Genomic DNA, 19,749 nt, shown 5'->3' on the forward strand with positions numbered 1-19,749 from the left:
GTGGGTTTATCAGGGTAGTAAATGCATTTTGTACTAATGATTCTTTCAACTTACAATGGGGTTATTTGAATGTAACCCCATCATATGTCAAAGAACATCTGAAATTGAAGGCTTAAGATCAACTGTAGGCCAGAGGTGTTGGCTCATGCCTGTGATCCAGCACTTTGGGAGACCAAGGCGGGTGGATTCCTTGAGGCTACGTGTTTGAGACCAGGCTGGGCAACATGGCGAAACTCCAGCTCTACTAAAAATACAAAAATTAGCCTGGTGTGGTGGCATATGCCTGTAACCCCAGCTACTCGGGTTGCTGAGGCATGAACCTGGGAGGCAGAGGTTGCAGTGAGCTGAGATGGCGCCACTGCACTCCAACCTAGTGACAGAACAAGACTCCATCTTTAAAAAAAAAATGTAACAATCAGAAATAAAAATTACCAATTTTGCATGTGTAATTTTAGAAAATGTATCAGGACTTCCAGGAGGGGCTTATTCCTCGAGTCTGTTATTTCACTGCAGCAAGCAGAATGCTGCCTCTCCAAACAGGCGGGGGGTACACAAGAGTCCCGCACAGCCCAGATTTTCTTGGATGCTGATTACTAAAGAAAGAGAAGCAAAGAGGGATGGAGACAGAAACAGAGGGCCATGTATGCTACTTTAAAAAACAAATTCCTGGCTGAGCATGGTGGTTCACACCTGTAATCCCAGCGATTCGGGAGGCAGAGGTGGGTGAATCACAGGAGGCAAGGCGTTCAAGACCAGCCTGGCCAACACAGTGAAACCCCCATCTCTACTAAAAATACAGAAATTAGCCGAGCATAGTGATGTGCACCTGTAATCCCAGCTACTTAAGGCTGAGGCACAAGAATCCCTCGAACCTAAGAGGTAGAGGTTGCAGTGAGCTGAGATCCTGCCACAGCGCTCCAGCCTAGGTGACAGAGTGATACTCTGTCTAAAAAAGAGAAGAAAAGATAAATGCAGAAATTGGGCTTTGCTCCAGAGCTTCTAAATCAGAATCTGCATTAAATAATTAAAAAAAATTTTTTTTTAAGTTTCTATTTTCATTTAAGTCCAACTGTTTTCTTTTAAGCTCTGGGCACATAGAACAATTCATATTTTCATGGCTGGATTAAAGGATTAGAGTTTCATAGAAAGGCTAAAGAAGTGTTATTAGCCTGCCAAGAGAAGGTGCGGGTGGCTTAATAGCTGTATTGAAATAAAGCCGCTGAGGCCTAAGGACAGAACGCACATCTTCAAGTGCACCAAGGTAGATTCGGATCAGCCAGAAGGCGTTCAACGCATAGGAGTGTTGTTATATAACAAGTGGCTAGGGGATCTTCTCTGAAAAGTTCAAGGGCAAGCGAAGCCTGGGAGCGGTCTTTGGAGAAACAGCTGATCTGAGGCTCCTTTGGAGATGAGATCTCCGTGTTCTGTGAAGTGGGCTCCAGAAATTAAAGGTTTTTGTTTCAGGACATGAAGTTTAAAACAGCTTCCCCTCTGTCCCCTGACACCCATGCCCGGCTCCAGGACATTTTTGACAACTTATTGAATTTCATAGGCTCCTTTTCATTTTCTTTGTAAGGGTTTCCTTTTCTCTTCAACCCCAGAGATCTAGAGGCTGCCATGAGTGAATGGGAGACAGAGTAGTCACAGAATGATTCCGGGCTGGGGCTGGAGTGAGGCAAGCGAGGCTAAAACTTCACCGGGTGCTCGAAAGCTCAGGGGTTGCTTTCGTTTGTTGGGGCTGCTGGAACCAAGTGCCAAAGCTAAGTGACTTTAACCACAAAAGTTTATCATCTGAGTTTTAGAGGGCAGATGTCCAGGGTCATAGGGCTGGCAGGGCCATGCTCCCTGTGACGGTGCAAGGGGTAGATTAGCTCCAGGTCTCTCCCAGCTTCTGGTAGCTGCTTGGCTCGTGGCAGCGTAACTTCAGTCTTCACATGGCATTCTCCCCACAGGTGTGTCTGTGTCCAAATTTCCCTTTCTTAGAAAGATACCAGTCATATTGGGTTAGGGGCCCACCCGGCTCTGGTATCACCTCAATGTAACTACTTACATGTGCGATTATCTTATTTCCAAATAAGGTCACAATCTGAGGTGCTGGAGATTGGGACCTCAGCATATGAATTCGGTGGGAGGAGGAGGCACACAATTTAACTCAACAGTAATCATGATAAATAACATATTAATATGATATTTTAAAAAATCAAAATGAATGCAGAGAATCTATGATGAATAAATTTTAAAATTTTAAGTAAAGACATAATCAGCATGATTTTGGGGTACACACCAACCTAACATCCCAGTTGAAGCATTGAAACAATTTCTTAGTAAAACTGGCAGCACTCCAGCTGGGTACCGTGGCTCTTGCCTGTAATCCCAGCACTTTGGGAGCCCGAGGCAGGTAGATCACCTGAGTCCAGGAGTTCAAGACCAGCCTGGGCAACATGGTAAAACCCATCTCTACTAAAAACACAAAAATTATCTGGATGTGGTGGCGGGTGCCTGTAATTCCAGCTACTCAGGAGGCTGAGGTAAAGGTTGCAGTGATCATGCCACTGCACTCCAGCCTGGGTGACAAAGTTAGACTTTGCCATAGAACAAACAAACAAAATTAGCAGTACTCAGACCCAGGAGTGCCCCTCCCTAGTACCCCAGCTGCCCTTCCTGTATTCCTGAGACCTCCCCATCAGAGAAATAAGCAGAGGTAAAGCTAGGCCCACAGGAGCTGTCCAGAATCCCCCAGGGTTCCTGTAATCAGGTATTTGCAATCTCATCCCTGCTAGGTACCCCACTTTTAGAGTCGGTCGTGGGTCAAACCAGTGAATGAAGCATCAGATATTTTCAGTTTACTGGTTATTGGTGTTCCCAGGCAAGACCCTTACCCCTCCTTTATGTTTGTTCCTATAATGTAAACATAATGACAGTTGCCTGCAAGGATAGTGTGGGAAGATCAGGAATTAAGTGCTGGGAATTGCAGAGCAACACATAAATGAGAGGCTGCCAATAATTCCCAGGGGCAGGTAACAGCTTTAGGCCTCTATAGTGTTAAATTCATTCATTCATTCAACATCTGTTTACTGAGCATCTGTCACATGTCAGACACAGTACTCAACTCTGGGAATAAAATGATGAACACAAAGAATACAGACCCTGCCTTCATGGAGGTAAAATATCAATCTGGGGAGACAAATAGAAAACAAATTTATGGCCAGGCGCAGTGGCTCACGCCTGTAGTCTCAGCACTTTGGGAGGCCGAGGTGGGCCGATCACAAGGTCAAGAGATTGAGATCATCCTGGCCAACATGGTGAAACCCTGTATCTCCTAAAAATACAAAAATTAGCTGGGTGTGATGGTGTGTTCCTACCAAGGAAACTTCAAGCTGGAGCTATTTCCTAACTCTAAGCGAGGCCTATTTCACAACGTCAGTGACTCTTTCAGGTTACTGGCAATCTGCGGTGATAAACCAGGGCACTCTCCTATGTCCAGATAAGAGTAAAGATGGTTTGCCAGCATATCTCACATTTTCGAAAGGGGCTGGCTTGGGCTTTGGAAGAGTCTAGCTCAGCTTTTATGTCAGTAAAATTGATGACCATCAAACAGTGCGCAGTACAAAGAATCTCTTGCAATCTTGTTCAGACACTGAGGATTTTGCAGGAAAAAAATGTGAAGACTTTGATGTAGATGGAGACCAAGATGGACAGATACCCTATTGCTTGACAATAATGGCAATTTAAAAATTACAGTTCAGTGCCCTAGGGACCAAGTAATTTGTTATTTGTTGAAAAACTCAGTTAATGCAAGGATTCATTAATAAAAGATAACTCCCTTAAAGATTTTTATTTCAATTAAAACATATATATGATAGGACATAGTGGCTCCCACCTATAATCCCAGCACTTCGGGTGAAGCATCTGAGGTCAGGTGTTTGAGACCATACTGGCTTAACAAAGTGAAACCCCATCTCTACTAAAAATACAAAAATTAGCTGGGTGTGATGGCACATGCCTGTATTCCCAGATAGTCAGAGGCTGAGGCAGGAGAATCACTTGAACCCGGGAGGTGGAGGTTACAGTGAGCTGAGATTGCACTATTGCACTCCAGCCTAGGTGACCAAGCAAGACTTCATCTCAAAAAAAAAAATGTATGTGTGTGTGTGTGTGTGTGTATGTATATATATATATATGTTCACATTTGTATATGTATATATGTGTGTATGTGTGTATATGTATATGTGTGTGTGTGTGTGTGTGTATATATATATATGTTCACATTTGTATATGTATATATGTGTGTATGTGTGTATATGTATATGTGTGTGTGTGTGTGTATGTATATATATATATGTTCACATTTGTATATGTATATATGTGTGTATGTGTGTATATGTATATGTATATGTGTGTATGTGTGTGTGTGTATATATATATATATATATATATATATGTTCACATTTGCCAGTCTTTCCAGATAGTGCCTTCTTTTTTGAGTACAAATCTACAGACTGAAGTTCTCTGTGGTCTTTTTTCTCACTTGTAAACAACACCCAATTTCTGTTTCTTCCAAATGAAAAGAAAACAAAGACACTCGTAGAAATAATCAGAGCCCAAAAGCCATCTAGATTTTTCTCAATTTTTTTCCACAACATTTTATTCTTTCTGTGTAAACTAGTTGATTATTTTGGGTAGACTCAAAATCAACTTAGTTTTTATAGAAAGAACAGCTCTTTCTTCCCTACTCATGTTTTACTGGATTACATATTTAAGTGAACAATAGGATTACAATAAGCATACTATTGGCATTTACTGGTTTGGCCTCAAGAGATCCTCCTGCCTCGGCCTTCCAAAGTGCTGAGATTACAGGCATGAGCCACTGTGCCAGGCCAACATTAAGAGTTTTAAGAGTATACACATCTTATCCTTACTAAGCATGCAACTGAAAATATGGGAGTCAAAGTCCAACAGAGGACTAGGTAAGAATAATAATCAGTGTTGCTATCGGTTATGGTGTCCACTATGCGCCTGACACTGTTTTAAATGCTTTGTTTACATATTAGTTTATTTAATCCTCACAACAATCATACAGGCAGGTGCTATCGCTGTTTCCTTTTTTTGTTTTTTGACGGAGTCTTGCTCTGTCGCCCAAGCTGGAGCGCAATTTTGCAATCTTGGCTCACTGCAACCTCCACCACCCTGGGTCAAGTGATTCTCCTGCCTCGGCCTCCCAAGTAGCCGCGATTACAGGCACATGCCACCATGCCTGGCTAATTTTTGTATTTTTAGTAGAGATGGGGTTTCACCATGCTGGCCAAGCTGGTCTCCAACTCCTGACCTCAGGCAATCCACCTGCCTCAGCTTCCCAAAGTGCTGGGATTACCGGCATGAGACACTGCACCCGGCCACTATTTCCATTTTTTCAATGGGGAGACTAAGGCTCCAAACTGTAAGCTCTAGGCAGTGAAGCAGTGAGCATCCGGGATGCTGTAGGCATCAGTCAGTCGGCTTTGCAGAGATATGAGGACAGTCAGGTAAGCTGGGGAGTCGGTTCAGTTGCAGATCTGTTGAGAGCTTCCTACTAGAAGCGTTGCTTAGTATCCATCGAGTACCTTGTCCTGTCTCGTGAGAGTTGTTGGAATGTTCATGTCTTTTCAAGGTCTTGGAAAACAGAATCAATTCACACCTCTCAGAGATAATAACTTTATGGTCTCTCCTTAAATAGGCAGGAGAGACCATCATCTTCACAGTCCTACAAGTCTGAGATTCTGAAAAGAAGACTCTCAGGAGCTGAAGCACTTCTTTTCCATTTTGGTTGCGTTTAGATGAGGCTAATCTCTAGGCGTTCGCGGTTGCTGCTGTCAGCTGATGCCATCAGGCTGTGCGCCTTGCTTCAGCATCTCATGCTTCCTCCCTGGCCAGGTGCACCTGCTAGGGATTGGGTTCTTTGCTAACACACAGTCCATCTCCCGGTCTGGAGTAACCCTGGGTTGCCTGGTTTCCCTGATCCAACCGTGGGTAGCTTGCTCTGTCCCCTTCCACGTCGTCACTCTGGCCCTTTGCTCCTTCCGCCCCCGGGGCTCCTGGCAGCCTGCCTGACACTGGGTTTCCTTTCCTTCTGCTTCCATCTGCCCGCGCCCTCCACCCATATACTTCCTCACTCTATCTCGTTGCCTGATTTCTCACTTGATGCCTGTCTTGACCCCCCACTCCCCTCACTGTTCACAGATGCTCTGATAACACCTTGTCTTCCCATTCTTATTTTAAATTCTTGCTATTTTAATTTTATTTATTAATTATTATTATTATTATTTTGAGATGGAGTCTTGCTCTTGTTGCCCAGGCTGGAGTGAAGTGGCACGATCTCAGCTCTCTGCAACCTCTGCCTCCTGGGTTCCAGTGATTCTCTTGCATTAGCACCCCGACTAGCTGGGATTACAGGCATGCACCACCACACCTGGCTAATTTTTATATTTTTAGTAGAGATGGGGTTTCACCCTGTTGATCAGGCTGGTCTTGAACTCCTGACCTCAGGTGACCCACCCACGTCAACCTCCCAAAATGCTCAGATTACAGGTGTGAGCCACCATGCCCTGCTAATTTTTATATTTTTAGTAGAGATGGGGTTTCACCCTGTTGGTCAGGCTGGTCTTGAACTCCTGACCTCAGGTGATCCACCCACGTCAACCTCCCAAAATGCTCAGATTACAGGTGTGAGCCACCATGCCCTGTTAATTTTTATATTTTTAGTAGAGATGGGGTTTCACCATGTTGGCCAGTCTGGTCTTGAACTCCTGATCTCAGGTGATCCACCTTGGCCTCTCAAAGTGCTGGGACTATATGTGTGAGCCACCATACCCGGCCTTATTTTAAATTCTTAATAGGTAATAGATGCACATGGTTTAAAAAAAAATCAAAACTTTGTAAAAATACAGTTAAATGTCTTGCTCCCAACCCTACCCCCATGCACTCCACCCCAACCCCTCACCCCATGGGGAGATAATTCTGTTGGTTTCTTGTATAGACTTCCACCCAGAGTTTCTTTATGCAAATGTGAAAAAATATCTCTTCTCCTCTTTCTTAGATAAAAGGTCTGCTCTGTGTCTAGTACTTTTATTTTTTTTCACTTATCACTATATTTCGGAGATCTCTCCAGGTTCCTTTGTCCCTTTTTTAAGCTGTGTAGTGAAAAAGCTCAAGTCCAAGGCACACTGGATGGATGGGCCAGTCCCCGCTGACGGACACCGGGGTTCTCCCGTCTTGGGCGATTATAAGCAACGCTGTGAGGAACACCTTCATGCATGTTACAAATGCCAACCCACTTTGTCCTTCTCTTCCTTTCTGATGATGCTTCAAGCCCTTCAGGACAATGTGGACTTCTAACATATCATCTGTGCTGACCTCTCACCTCCCGCCAAACCCTCTGACCTTGCGGTGGCCCCCTCGTCCTGACTGAATCTTGCCTCAGTCCTTACCTAATAGTCTGCACTTTAAGTTTCCCCCACAGCCACCTTCTATTCATTCAACAAGGTGGTTTTTCTTTTAGAGCACAATCTTTCCCATGAAAACCAACAATTCCAGACAATTCCATTGATTCCAAACAATACCACCACCATCAATAGTCAGCACAGATGGAGTATCCACTGTGGGCCAAGCACTCTGCTAGATGCCTGACATCTTCACACTTCACTTCATCCTCTTAACCACCCAATAAGGGAAGAACTTATTTTACACAGGAGCAGACAGCGCTGGAGAGGAGGTTAAGTGACTGGACTGAGGTCTCATAGCTGGTAAATAACAGAATTGGGATCCTAGCCCAAGTCCACCTGGCCCCACACTGGTCTCGGCTGCTAAAACTCAGAGTGGAGGGCTTGGGGCAATTTCGGTTAAGTCAAGGAGGGTCAAGGAAAGAGACTCTTTTTAAATCATCTAGTTCCAACACGGAGCTCCCTTCATCCTTCCTTCTCTTCTCTAGCTTCATGGAGGATTTCCATTATAATGACACAGCTGGGTACTTCATTATCGGAGGGAGCAGGTATGTGGCTGGCATTGAAGGGTTTTTTGGACCCCTGAAGTACTATCGCCTTCGCAGTCTGCACCCCACCCAGGTGAGTCCAGGGGATCAGGAAGATTGTAGCACTCCGGGGTGAGGGGTGTGGGCCTCAGGGGTGTGCAAGCCAGTGTAAATGAAGTTTCAGCAGGCCGGACCATGCCTCACCTCTGTCATCACACATGATTACTATGGAGACTTTTCCCCCAGAAAAAGCAATAATAGATTTCTGTTAACATTTGGTTCATTTAGTACTCATAAAATGGAAACCATTTACTTCCTCTGTTTTAATAACTACTAGTTTAATTATAGAGTAGATTTTCATCAGGCTGTTGCCTATCCAGCGATTAAGCTAATGAAAGGAGAGAGTCTTAGTTACTTGGTAAAGCTTCTTTTCTATGCTATTATTTGAAGTATCAGAAGAGATGCTGTAGCAAATTAAAATCTCGGTTCCGTTGGCTGCTCTCTTCAGAAACACAGGCCTTCTGCTCACACTGGAGTCAGTTGGCAGCAGTTGTATGGATGAGAAAGGGCATTGTGTTCAGGCTGAATCCTCTGCCTTCCACATCCAAAACCCACCCCCAAATGGAACGGCCAACGCTCTGGGCCAACGCAGCTGGACTGTGCGGGCAGAGGGCTGTTTGCCCAGGAGGGAGCTTTCAGAGCACTTGTTTTCCGAGCTGTGTGAAGGAGATCAAGAACCCCACCTGCTACCTGAAAGAGAAACATTCTTTCATTCCCTTCACCCTGTGGAGTTTATTCTGAGAAAAACAGGGGTCACTAGGCAAAGTCATAATCAGGAAAAATGGGGAGCCCTCCAGCCCATGGGTGATATCTTAGAGCCTCTGTGAGAGACCTTTGTGAAAAGAAGAAAAAGCGAAATTCATTTAGTCATTTGTGCAACAAATGCTTATTGAGATCCTACCTGTATGCCAGGCTCTGAACCAGGTGCCGAGACAAGCGAGATGGGTAGCTTTAAAATTGTTTTCCTGGTTGTCCGCAATAAGAAATCTACTTAATATTGCCTGGGCGTGGTAGCTCACGCCTGTAATCCCAGCACTTTGGGAGGCCGAGGCAGGCGGATCACTTGTCAGGAGTTTGAGACCAGCCTGGCCAACATGGTGAAACCCTGCCTCCACTAAAAATACAAAAATTAGCCGGACGGGCTCGCTCAAACCCAGGAGATGGAAGCTGCAGTGAGCTGAGATTGCGCCACTCCACTCCAGCCTAGGTGACAAGAGCAAGACTCTGTCTCAAAAAGAAAAAAAAAGCAAGAAATATGCTTAATATCATGAACAGTACGTATATATGCATACCTATATTCACACACAAAATGGAAACAAAATTATTCTAAGAATACATACCCTCGCTATATTCAGTGCACGCTGATATTTTGTGTTCTACTTTATAAAAACAAAACAAAACACCAAAACGCTCTAGGTTGCCACCTGCCAAAATAACTGTGTGACCCTCTAATGGGTCCAAGCCTATATTTTGAAGCACACTGAGTTAAGTCTCTTGTTCCTGAGGAGCTCCCTTTTGGGATCTTAAACAGGGAATTTGTGAAAGAATATGATACATGCTTTAATTCAGATGTGTTTGGGAATGCTGAGGCAGGAATGGGTTTATCAGCCTGCAACTGAGATGGGGTGAGCCACTGGGGGGCCTGTCCTGAAGCCATGGTTTTGCACCCATCTCTTGGAGATTGCAGAAGAGGGGAGGAGGATTCTTTAACGCAGCAGGCACATTGCGGGTACCCTTGCATCTTTTCGTGGGAATTGAAGGGGGTGGTGAGTGTGATTTTCTAGCAACAGCGTGCAGCCAGAGAAAAGAAGGGGCAGAGTCCCAGTCTCTGGGAAATTCTGACATTTAAGAAACTGAGCTCAAAGAGAAGCTGGAGGGAAGCATCAGAGCTGGCATGTCCTTGAATTCATACCAGTGACTTTGCTTTGCAAATCCAGAGTGGATGATATGTGTACAAAGAAGCACTGTAGACGTCAATGGGAGAACAAAGTCAACCCGAACGCAACTTCCTAGAGATGGGTGGATATTTGATGGCCACTGTTGTTCATTTGACTTTCTTCCCTTTTTGTAGATTGTTAATCCCCTCCTTGAGAAACAACTTGCTGAACGAATCAAGTTATATTATGAAAGGTGTGCTGAGGTTCAGGAAATAGTCTCTGTGTATGCATCCTCAGCACAGCACGGGGGCGAGAGACAAGAAGCATGTAAGTGTTGAGTTCAGGGGAGCTGTTTTAAGCTCTGTGTATTTGCATTAACACATTTGGCTTCTCTGTAACAGGATCAGAATTGAACATATATGACTTGGCTCAGATACCGGTGGGAACGAGTGTGACCTCAAGCCCTCCACTGGTAGACACAGGTGAAATTGTACCTTCCACCTGGATTCTACCAAGACCAACAACAGCCCAGAAAAACCAAAACATCTTATAGCTCCAACCATGAAAATCGAGCTTACAAATGACAGCGAGTGTTTTGTGCCTCGAATGTCGTTATTCCCATCCGTAAGACCAGCCTAAGAAAATAAAAATGAATTGGAAAATAAATTAATCATTAGCAATGTTTCCCCATCGGTGCACTTTTGTTTTGGGCCATTAATATCTGAATATTAGCTTTCGGAAATGTTGAACGACGGCTTTGTTGTTTGGAGCTCGATTTTATTTTTTAAATCCTTGAAATTAACTCATTCTTGAAGACATCGGTAATTTTTAACAGAAGGAATGAATTTGAAATAGACTGCTTTCGTGCATGCTCATATTTGCACAGACATCCTTTTACTCACACAGGGTGTTTATCAGTTACAAAACTTGGTCCTGTCTGGTCCTTCCAGCGTTCCAGCTTGGATCTAGCACTTACACATTTCTCTGTGCAATGGATCTTACTGTTTGATATGGTGGCACTAGAGTTACTCACATATGTTCCTTCTGGAAGAGAAATTCCTGTGGGGCCTTTGCCATCAGCAAAAGCGAATTGAGTATTTCAGTCCTGCCCATATGTCTCTCCATTTCCAGAGCGGAACTTCTCATTCCAGGTTATGGAGGGAGGGATGCATCTCAAACATGCCCCGGTCTAATAGGGTTCACATGAAATGGTCCCAGGTAGTGATTAGAGATGGTGACAGGTGAGTGTGGAGAGACAGCACTGCTGCAATTCAATTTAAGAATAGGCTATACTGGTCCCCAGCTGCCGCTCTCACTGCTGAATCATCCAGAAAAATATGATGTTGTCAGAGGAGGGGGAGGATAGATAGGAATAGTAATAACCCAAAGCGGAAAGAAACTGACTTTGGTAACGTATGTACTAGCAGGAGAGAGACCCTGAGTTGGAAGGCCAGGTGTGGACACCCATCTGTTTGGTGGCATTAGGAAGATTTTCCTATCATCTTCGACTGCCTCGCCTCCCTGGAGGTTTTGTGCTTTGCTCCTCAACTCACATGCCAAAAAAATGGCCTAGATATTGGCCTCTTGGGGACCAGTCAGAGGCCAGCTGCTCATTCTGTAGAATTAGTCAACAACCATGAGCAACTTTGGCACATTGCTCCTGGACTTGGCTCTGAATTTGTGACCTGGAGGCAAAAGCATCATAGCCAATTTCAAATCCCAAAAGGGCCCAAACCACCATCCAGTCTGGCCTCTTCTTTTTAGTTCCGCTTAGGAAGAAGGGCTTTAGGGAAGCGAGTGTTTCCTTCTGCTAAACGGTGTGATATCTTGTGCTTCCTCTTCTGTGTAGGCCACCTCCACAACTCCTACCTGGACCTCAAGCACAGGCATGGGAGACCCTTGATGTGCAGAGCCTTCCCCTGGGAGAAAGAGCTGAAAGACAAACACCCCACCTTGTTCCAGGCATTGCTGGAGATAGATTTGCTGACCGGTAATTGAGTCTGCCTCAGCTTTGGGCCCTGGTTACAACGGCTCCTTGTTTTTCCCTGTTTCACTCACCCTCTTTAGTGATTTATGCCTCAAAGTTATTTTTAACCCTAGTGTTCTAGTTTAATTTCAAATTTAAATTCTGCCCTTGTATGTCCACAACTCTCGATATATCTGTGCACACTTCCAACACTAAATGCAAAAACTTAGGAATCACTCTTTCTTTAAAGCAATTCTTTATTTAAAGCCAAGGCCACAAACAGACAGTCTGCAGCCAGCCCCCAGATGCAGTCAATTTGGAAAACACTTTGCTGTATATGTTAAAAAAAATTAGTTACGTGTATCTAAAAAACTTGTATGAAAATGCAAATTTCTAGTTTGGTTTTCGTTTTTAAAAAAGATCTGGCAAGACTGGGCCCTTCTCCTATGTGGCAGCAATTGTGGAGGTGAGGCCAGGCACACTTTGTCACCCACAGCCCCTCTTGTCTATTTCATCACCTCCTGCTTACTTCATTCATGGATCTGACCCGTCTAAGGCCACAGGCACTTGAACTTGGGACCTCTGATTTGAAGTACACTTTAAGCATTGTATCAGGAATCTGCATAAACTTCCCAGATGCCACCAGCTTCTCTGAAGGCCCACTGCAATTTGGGTTTGCTTAGTAATTCAATGCATACTCTAGGGCCACAAGGGATCTTGAAACAATGCCTGTTGGGAAGAGGAGAGGCAGCTGGAGATGTTCAGCCTGGTGAAGAGGATCCTAACAGGGAGGTGCCACCTGGCTTAGTGGTGAGAGGCAACTCCAGGTAGTCCCGGGCATAGCACCAGACCTTCTTGAGTTGAGGCAATGCAGAAACTGACTTCTGCCTCATGTAAGATGGGTGTCTTACACTGCACCCACTGCCTGAGAATGGCAGTGTCTAACAGCATAGAGTTCCTTTGCAGATAGTGACTGTCCTGCAAAGAATTCAGGCCATAGGAGATATTTTATTATTCATTCTTCTGATACTTACTGAGTGACTACTCAGTTACTTGGCTAGGCTTCAGAGATACGTGAAATAACACAATGCTCTTATCTTTGAGGAATGGATTTGAAAGCAAAGAAAAATAGTAATGTATTTTATTTTATTTTTTTTGAGATGAAGTCTTGCTCTGTTGCCAGGCTGGAGTACACTGGCTGGATCTCAGCTCATTGCAATCTCCGCCTCCTGGGTTCAAGCAATTCTCCTGTCTCAGCCTCCCTCCTGAGTGGCTGGAATTACAAGCATGCGCCACCACATCCAGCTAATTTTTTTATTTTTCGTAGAGACGGGGTTTCACCATGTTGGCCAGGATGCTCTCGATCTCCTGACCTTGTGATCCACCCACCTTGGCCTCCGAAAGTGCTGGGATTACAGGCGTGAGCCACTGCACCCAGCATTTTATTAAAGGCATAGAAGTGAATGGTGGAGACACAAAAAAGGGAGTGGTCAATTCTACCTGGAGGACTGAGGTGTTCTGGGAAGGCTTCCTGGAAGAGGAGACACTGGGACTGATCCTTGAAGGGCCAGCAGGTGTTTGCCGGATAAGAGATTTGGGGGTGGGAATCACAGACAGAGCAGGTCCTGAGAGGTGGTAACAGCACAGCATGTCACACGATGGTGCCGAGACGATGGGAAAGCAGGAGAAGGCCTGCAAAGTGGTTATTCCGATGAGCGCTCAGACTCCATCCTGAAGTTTGGGCTTCACCTTGCAGGTGGCAGGGACCTGTTGAAGTGTTTCAAGCAAGAGGTAGAGGCATGGTCAGATCTGGGATTCTGAGGTCACTCTGGTGCCAGCGAACGCCAGGGAGGTGAACTAGAAGGTGTGGAGCTGGAAGAAGGAAGTGTATTTCCATGATCCCTTGAGGAGAGGAGGCAGGCCTGAGAGGACATGGTGACAGGAACAGAGCGGAAGCATATAGAGATTGGCTCTGAGGGGCTCCATGGCTGCTTGGATGTGGGCACAAAGGACAAGTGCAGGCAGGAGGCTGCGTCATGTTGTGTAATGAATGGCGTAGCCTCTGGAGCAGCTGGCCTGGGTCCAATTTTAACTTAACACTCACTAGCTCTGTGATTTGGGCAAGTTACTTAATTTCTCTGAGCCTCAGTTTCTTCATCTGCAAACTGGGGATGATAGTATCTATCTTGAAGTGTTGGGTTCAATAAATGGATATATATATATGTATGTATATGTATATATAGGTATATATGTGTGTATGTGTGTGTGTATATGTGTATATATATCTAGATATATATATTATATATATATGTATATATAATATGTATGTATGTAATACTTAGAACAGTATCAGCATGTAGTAAGCCCTGCGTAATCAGGGGTTCTCGGTCTCGCAATATTGACATTTTGGACTGTAGAATGTTTGTTGTTGGGGGCCGTCCTGTGTGTTACGCAATGTTTAAATGCATTTGGCCTCTACCACCAGATACCAATGGCACCCTCCCCACATCCCTCCTCTCCAAAAATATCTCCAGATATTGCCAAATGCTCCCAAGACCCCAAAGAGGCCAGATCACCCCCAGTTGAGAGCCACTGCTATGTCAGTGTTCTTGCTGTTATTCCTGGGTGGGGATGATTCCAGCTTTCCATTGGTTGGTTGTCTGGAGGTGCTGAAGCCCCCTGCCCCAAGACTGGCAGGCAGGAGAGGCAGATGCCTGTTGGACAGTTTAGGCGAAATGCATTAAGACCACACCACGCCAAAATTGTTTTTATGAGAGTTCTGATTATACTTAAAAATCGTTTTGCTGATTGAGAATAGGAGTGCATTGTTTTCACAAAACATTCTTTTTAAAGTAAATACTGTCTATGAGAATGTTTTCATGTTATTGTTGCAGATTTTGTTTTCCACAGAGGCCTGGAAGTGAAATCTAATTAAAATCCCAAATCATAAATCCCTTGCCTTAAGACTTCCTGGGCACTGGTGCTGCAGAATCATTAGATTCCCACTCAGTGAGCCTATTCTGCTGACCTCTGTTAGGCTTCTGGGGCCCCCATCAATGAGGAGAGAGGGAGACCCAAAGCTGGATTTGCCACTTTAGGACCCACCCTTCATGCCTAACCTACTATTGGGAGCTTCTGGTGCCAAATTAGAACAGCACCTAGGGGCTTCCCCTGAGGGGCCATACCTGCCAGCCTCCCCTGCCACCACAGCCTCTGCTTCCAGAGGCACGTGGCCAGCTGCCTTCCTCCTCTCCCTGCCTTTCCCAGGCCTAGGAGCCGGCAGGGAGGGAGAGCAGAAGTTTAGGTGAATTTCTAGAACCAACCCCCAGGCCCCAATCACCTTCAGTGCCTCTTTTTCTAGGTCACGTTGGGAGGACTGGGGAGCCTTCTGCAGAGGTGGGGCATACACTCCCTTGAGGTCATCTCTCTACCTGGCATAGCGCCTTTGCTTGGGGCTCTCATAGCATCTTCCTGCAAACCCTGGAGAAAGATTGGTGTCTTATGTTGCATCCAGCTTCCTAACAAGGCTGAGAAAAAAAAACATGCAGAAAACTTGATTTTGTAAAATGAGGGTAAAAAAAAAAATGAGTTGATATTTCCAACACGTCTTTACTCTGATCTCCTATAAAAAGAACCGTAGTAAGACGGTGCTGACGCGATAGCCGTTCCCTGTTTCTCAAATACCCTTCGTTCCAATCCGGCCTGCCCACAGCGTCTGGCCCTAGCTGGCTCCGGCGTGCTTCAGATGACTCGAGTTCATAGGAACTGTGTTTGCATTCTATTTTCTGCTGCTGTCCTGACCTGTCCTGTCCTGTTGATTAATAGACTTTATTAGCATATCCTCATCGTATTACATTTTTCATATCTGAGATAAACTATGAGAATTCAAGCATGAGATGTTTGATGCTTGGAATCCTTACTGTAGGAACTGAATAGGCACAGTAACAAAGTTAAGGAATTTAACTGAGTGGGTGTGTTCTGAGGTTACTCACAACCTTTCATTCATTCATTTACTGAACAAGCATTGACTGAGTGCCCCCTACGAGCCAGGATAGAATCAAAAAGAAGCTGTGTTCTGAATGAGAGTTATTTAGGCGAATGTAAAACATCAGCTCCCATAGTTTCCCCAAGGGGCATTCATTTGTGGAATTATTTTTTCTGGAATTGTTAACAAATGAGATGACATCATGGTGCAGGAGAAAATGGGCTGTAATTTCTGTCTGAGAGAGTCATCCTCTTCCCTGCCAGCAGCTTTTCTTCATAGACGCAGCCAGCACTCCACTTCCAGGCCGCTCCATATGCACGTTTCAGACCTGAAAGTGTTTCTTCCCCCGACTCTGTGTGATTTTAGATGGATCATCTGCTCACTATCTCAGCCAACAACACACTTCAGAGCAGAGATGAGAACATTGCAGGGAGTAGAGAGTGGGGAGGCTTCGGCTTCATTACCAACTAGTGGGAAGTGGAGAAGAGGGGCCTCCACATTCTCGTTCTGTGAGGCCCGACCTTTGAGTTGCTCCCAGAATAACCGTATTCTTCTACTGCAAGAGAGAGTCACCAAATATTTACACTTTTCCTCTTTAAGGGCTGTGATTTATCTTTTAAAATTCTTATTCTTGCTAAAATACACATAACAAAATTTGCCATCTGAACCAGTTTTAAGTGTACAGTTCAGCAGTGCTAAGGATATTCACCTCCTCATGCCATAGAGCTCCATGACTTCTTTCTTGCAAAACTGAAATTCCATTCTCAGTCAACATCTCCCCGTTGCGCCCATCCCCTAACCCTGGCAGCCATCATTCTGCTTTTTATTTCTGTGAGTTTGACCGCTTTAGATACCTCATATAAGTGGTTTCTTACACCATATTTGTCTTTTGGTGACTGGCTTATTTCACTTAGCATAATGTCCTCAAGGATCCTCTCTGTGGAGTGTGTGTTAGAATTGCCTTTCATTTACGGGCAGAGTGGTATTTCTTGACGTGCTTGTGGCACACTTAGTTTTTCATTCATCCATTGATGGCCACTTGAGCTGCTTCTACCGCTTGACTACTGTGAATAACTTTGCTATGAATATGGGCCTACAAATATCACTTTAGAGCCATGCTTTCATTTTTTGTTGGATATATACTGTATTCAGAGGCAGAATTTCTGGGTCATATAGTAATTCTATGTTTAATTTTTTGAGAAACCTCCATGCTATCTTCCATGGCAGCTGCACCATTTTATACTCCCTCATTCCCTCCAACAGCGCACAAGGGTTCCAATTTCTCCACATCCTCACAAACACTTTTTTTTTGAGACAGTCTTGCTCTGTCACCCTGGCTGGAGTGCAGAGGCGGATCTTGGCTCACCACAACTTCTGCCTCTTGGGTTCAAGTGATTCTCCTGCCTCAGCCTCCTGAGTAGCTGAGACTACAGGCATGCACCACCATGCCCAGCTAATTTTTCTATTTTTATTAGAGATGGGGTTTTGCTGTGTTGGCCAGGGTGGTCTTAAACTCCTGACCTCAAGTGATCTGCCTGCCTCAGCCTTCCAAAGTGCTGGGATTACAGGCGTGAGCCACTGCGCCCTGCCTTTTTTTTTTTTTTTTTTGAGACAGAGTTTCCCTCTTGTTGCCGAAGCTGGAGTGCAATGGTGCAATCTCGGCTCACTACACCCTCTGCTTCCTAAGTTCAAGTGATTCTCATGCCTCAACCTGCCCGCCACCACAACTGGCTAATTTTTTGTATTTTTAGTAGAGATGGGGTTTCACCACATTGGCCAGGCTGATCTAGAACTCCAGACCTCAGCTGATCTGCCTGCCTCAGCCTCCCAAAGTGCTAGGATTTCAGGTTTGCGCCATCGCACCTGGCCCTGTCTTTGAGGATATCTAAGCTCTGTGAAATCTGGAAAGTCGACAGTCATCATGCAGGATGATAGTTCTGGTGGAGGGGATACCTACACAATGGCAAGGGGAGCATCAGAGAAGAGCTGTATGCCTGGGAGGACAGGAGAGGTGATGTGAGGAGAGGCATCTGAGTGGGAACATAACAGCTGTTTGCCAGGCAGGCAAACTGGAGTGTGGGTGGATGAGGTGTGTTCCTTGGTGAGTATGGGGCACAAACACGCTATGTTCGGTCATATGGAAGAAGGATCAGTTCATTAACATATGGCACAGGCAGCCAACATATGCCTAGCACCATGGCAGGCACTGTCGAGAATTGAAAGTGTAAGTTGGATACTTCCACTTCTTGCACCACCCTTAACAAGCTTGCCACCGAGTGAGCGACAGAGACACGCGTAGGATCGAGTGGTGTAACTCAAGGCAGGGTAAGATGAACTCTGTTGAGGCGACCCTGTTCCCCAGGTCCTTATGCTGTCTTTCTGTCCACGAAGTTCTTTCGTAGACATTATGTCACTCTATAAAAGCTTTGCATTTTAAATTCTGTTTAAACCAGACTTTCCCCAATATATAAATTACTGCACAAAAATACATTACACTGGCCGGGCATGGTGGCTCACGCATGTAATCCCAGTGCTCTGGGAGGCCAAGGTGAGTGGATCACAAGGTCAAGAGATCGAGACCATACTGGCCAACATTGTCTCTACTAAAAATACAAAAATTATCTGGGCATGATGACACACACTTGTGGTCCCAGCTACTCAGGAGGCTGAGCCAGGAGAATCACTTGAACCCAAGAGGTGGATGTTGTAGTGAGCCGAGATAGCATCACTGCACTCCAGCTTGGGCGACAGAGTGAGACTCTGTCTCAAAACAAAATAAAATAATAAATGAATAAATTGCAGCCATGAGGATGGCTATTATCAAAATAAAGTAAATTAAAACAAACAAACAAGGAAAAAACCTCAAAGGCAGTCTCTGGGTTTGTTTCCTCTTTAAGACCCTTGCCTCAGTAAGTATTTGTTGAGTAAACGAGTAAATGCAGCCCAAATGAATAAGTGATCTCACTGTTAGTACTCAAAACATCTTTGTTGGGTCAGTGAATCACTGAGGGAATGAGTAATTTGACTCCCAGAAGACCCAAGTTCAAGGTCTGCGCGAGCCAAGCCATAGCTCCAATCTAGTTCTGTGGGCTGGTAAGAGTTCCATGGGCTTATTCTGCTTCTTTCTACATTGCCCTCATTCCTCCCACGCTCCCTCAGCCCGTTTCCTCTGAGGAGCAGCTGCTCTTTCTCAGTAGACACTTATATAAACATCATTCTGTTTCTCAGGTCTACCAGGACCCTGTTTGCCAGCTCTCCGCTGTCAGCAGCAGTAGACCAGAATCTGTGTGTGTGCTGAGGTCTGTGCACACTCATTTACAGAGGAATTCCAGAAATGTAGCCGTCTACCTTCTTGCTTTCATACCATCTGTAATCTAGTTGCTGAGATATACAGGTTCCAAGATGTAAAGCAGCCCCGAGGTACCCGCAAAACCAATTCAGGACCCATGTACTGGGGGCATCCCAGCCCGGTGCCAGGCCCCAGCATGACCACAATGAAAATCGTGGACCAGCCCACACACAACTCTGTGCCAAGTGCCAGGGGGTGCAGAGGAGGGAGGCTTATTGAACGTTGACAGCTGATGCGCTAACCTGGTATAAGATGCAGCTGTTCCCACTGTGATGTCTAACAGGACCCGTTCGTCGCTGCCCAGAGCAGGCACGCCTTTGAATTAAACATGGCGGGGCCACTCGGGGCACCCAACTGCAATGCATATAGATGTGGCCGAGTCCCCTTGCTGCCTCGGGCATTCCAGGGCCTCCGCTCTGCATCCTGATTTTCTTGCTTGGCACGGGGATTCTTCTGTGCTGCTGTGGCCCGTAACTCACCACCCTCCAGACTCTGGGGTGGCATCCAACA

The 19,749-nt window shown here is 45.3% G+C and overlaps 1 protein-coding gene across 5 annotated transcripts in view; it reads left to right on the forward strand.

Annotated features, from left to right (window-relative positions):
- Positions 1-19,749, forward strand: part of SEL1L3 (SEL1L family member 3) — a 119,951-nt gene that overhangs the window by 34,039 nt on the left and 66,163 nt on the right. For all 5 annotated transcript variants that reach the window (XR_008480270.2, XM_035293937.3, XM_035293933.3 and 2 more), the window contains exons 7-9: positions 7,964-8,096; positions 10,134-10,266; positions 11,789-11,929. Coding sequence is in view for 4 of the 5 variants with exons in the window: in XM_035293937.3 (XP_035149828.3) it covers positions 7,964-8,096; positions 10,134-10,266; positions 11,789-11,929 (407 nt within the window). In the remaining variant the exon portion in view is untranslated. The remainder of the gene's footprint in view (positions 1-7,963; positions 8,097-10,133; positions 10,267-11,788; positions 11,930-19,749) is intronic.

Source organism: Callithrix jacchus, chromosome 3, assembly GCF_049354715.1.
Source record: "Callithrix jacchus isolate 240 chromosome 3, calJac240_pri, whole genome shotgun sequence".
In the NCBI taxonomy this organism is placed as follows: domain Eukaryota; kingdom Metazoa; phylum Chordata; class Mammalia; order Primates; family Cebidae; genus Callithrix; species Callithrix jacchus.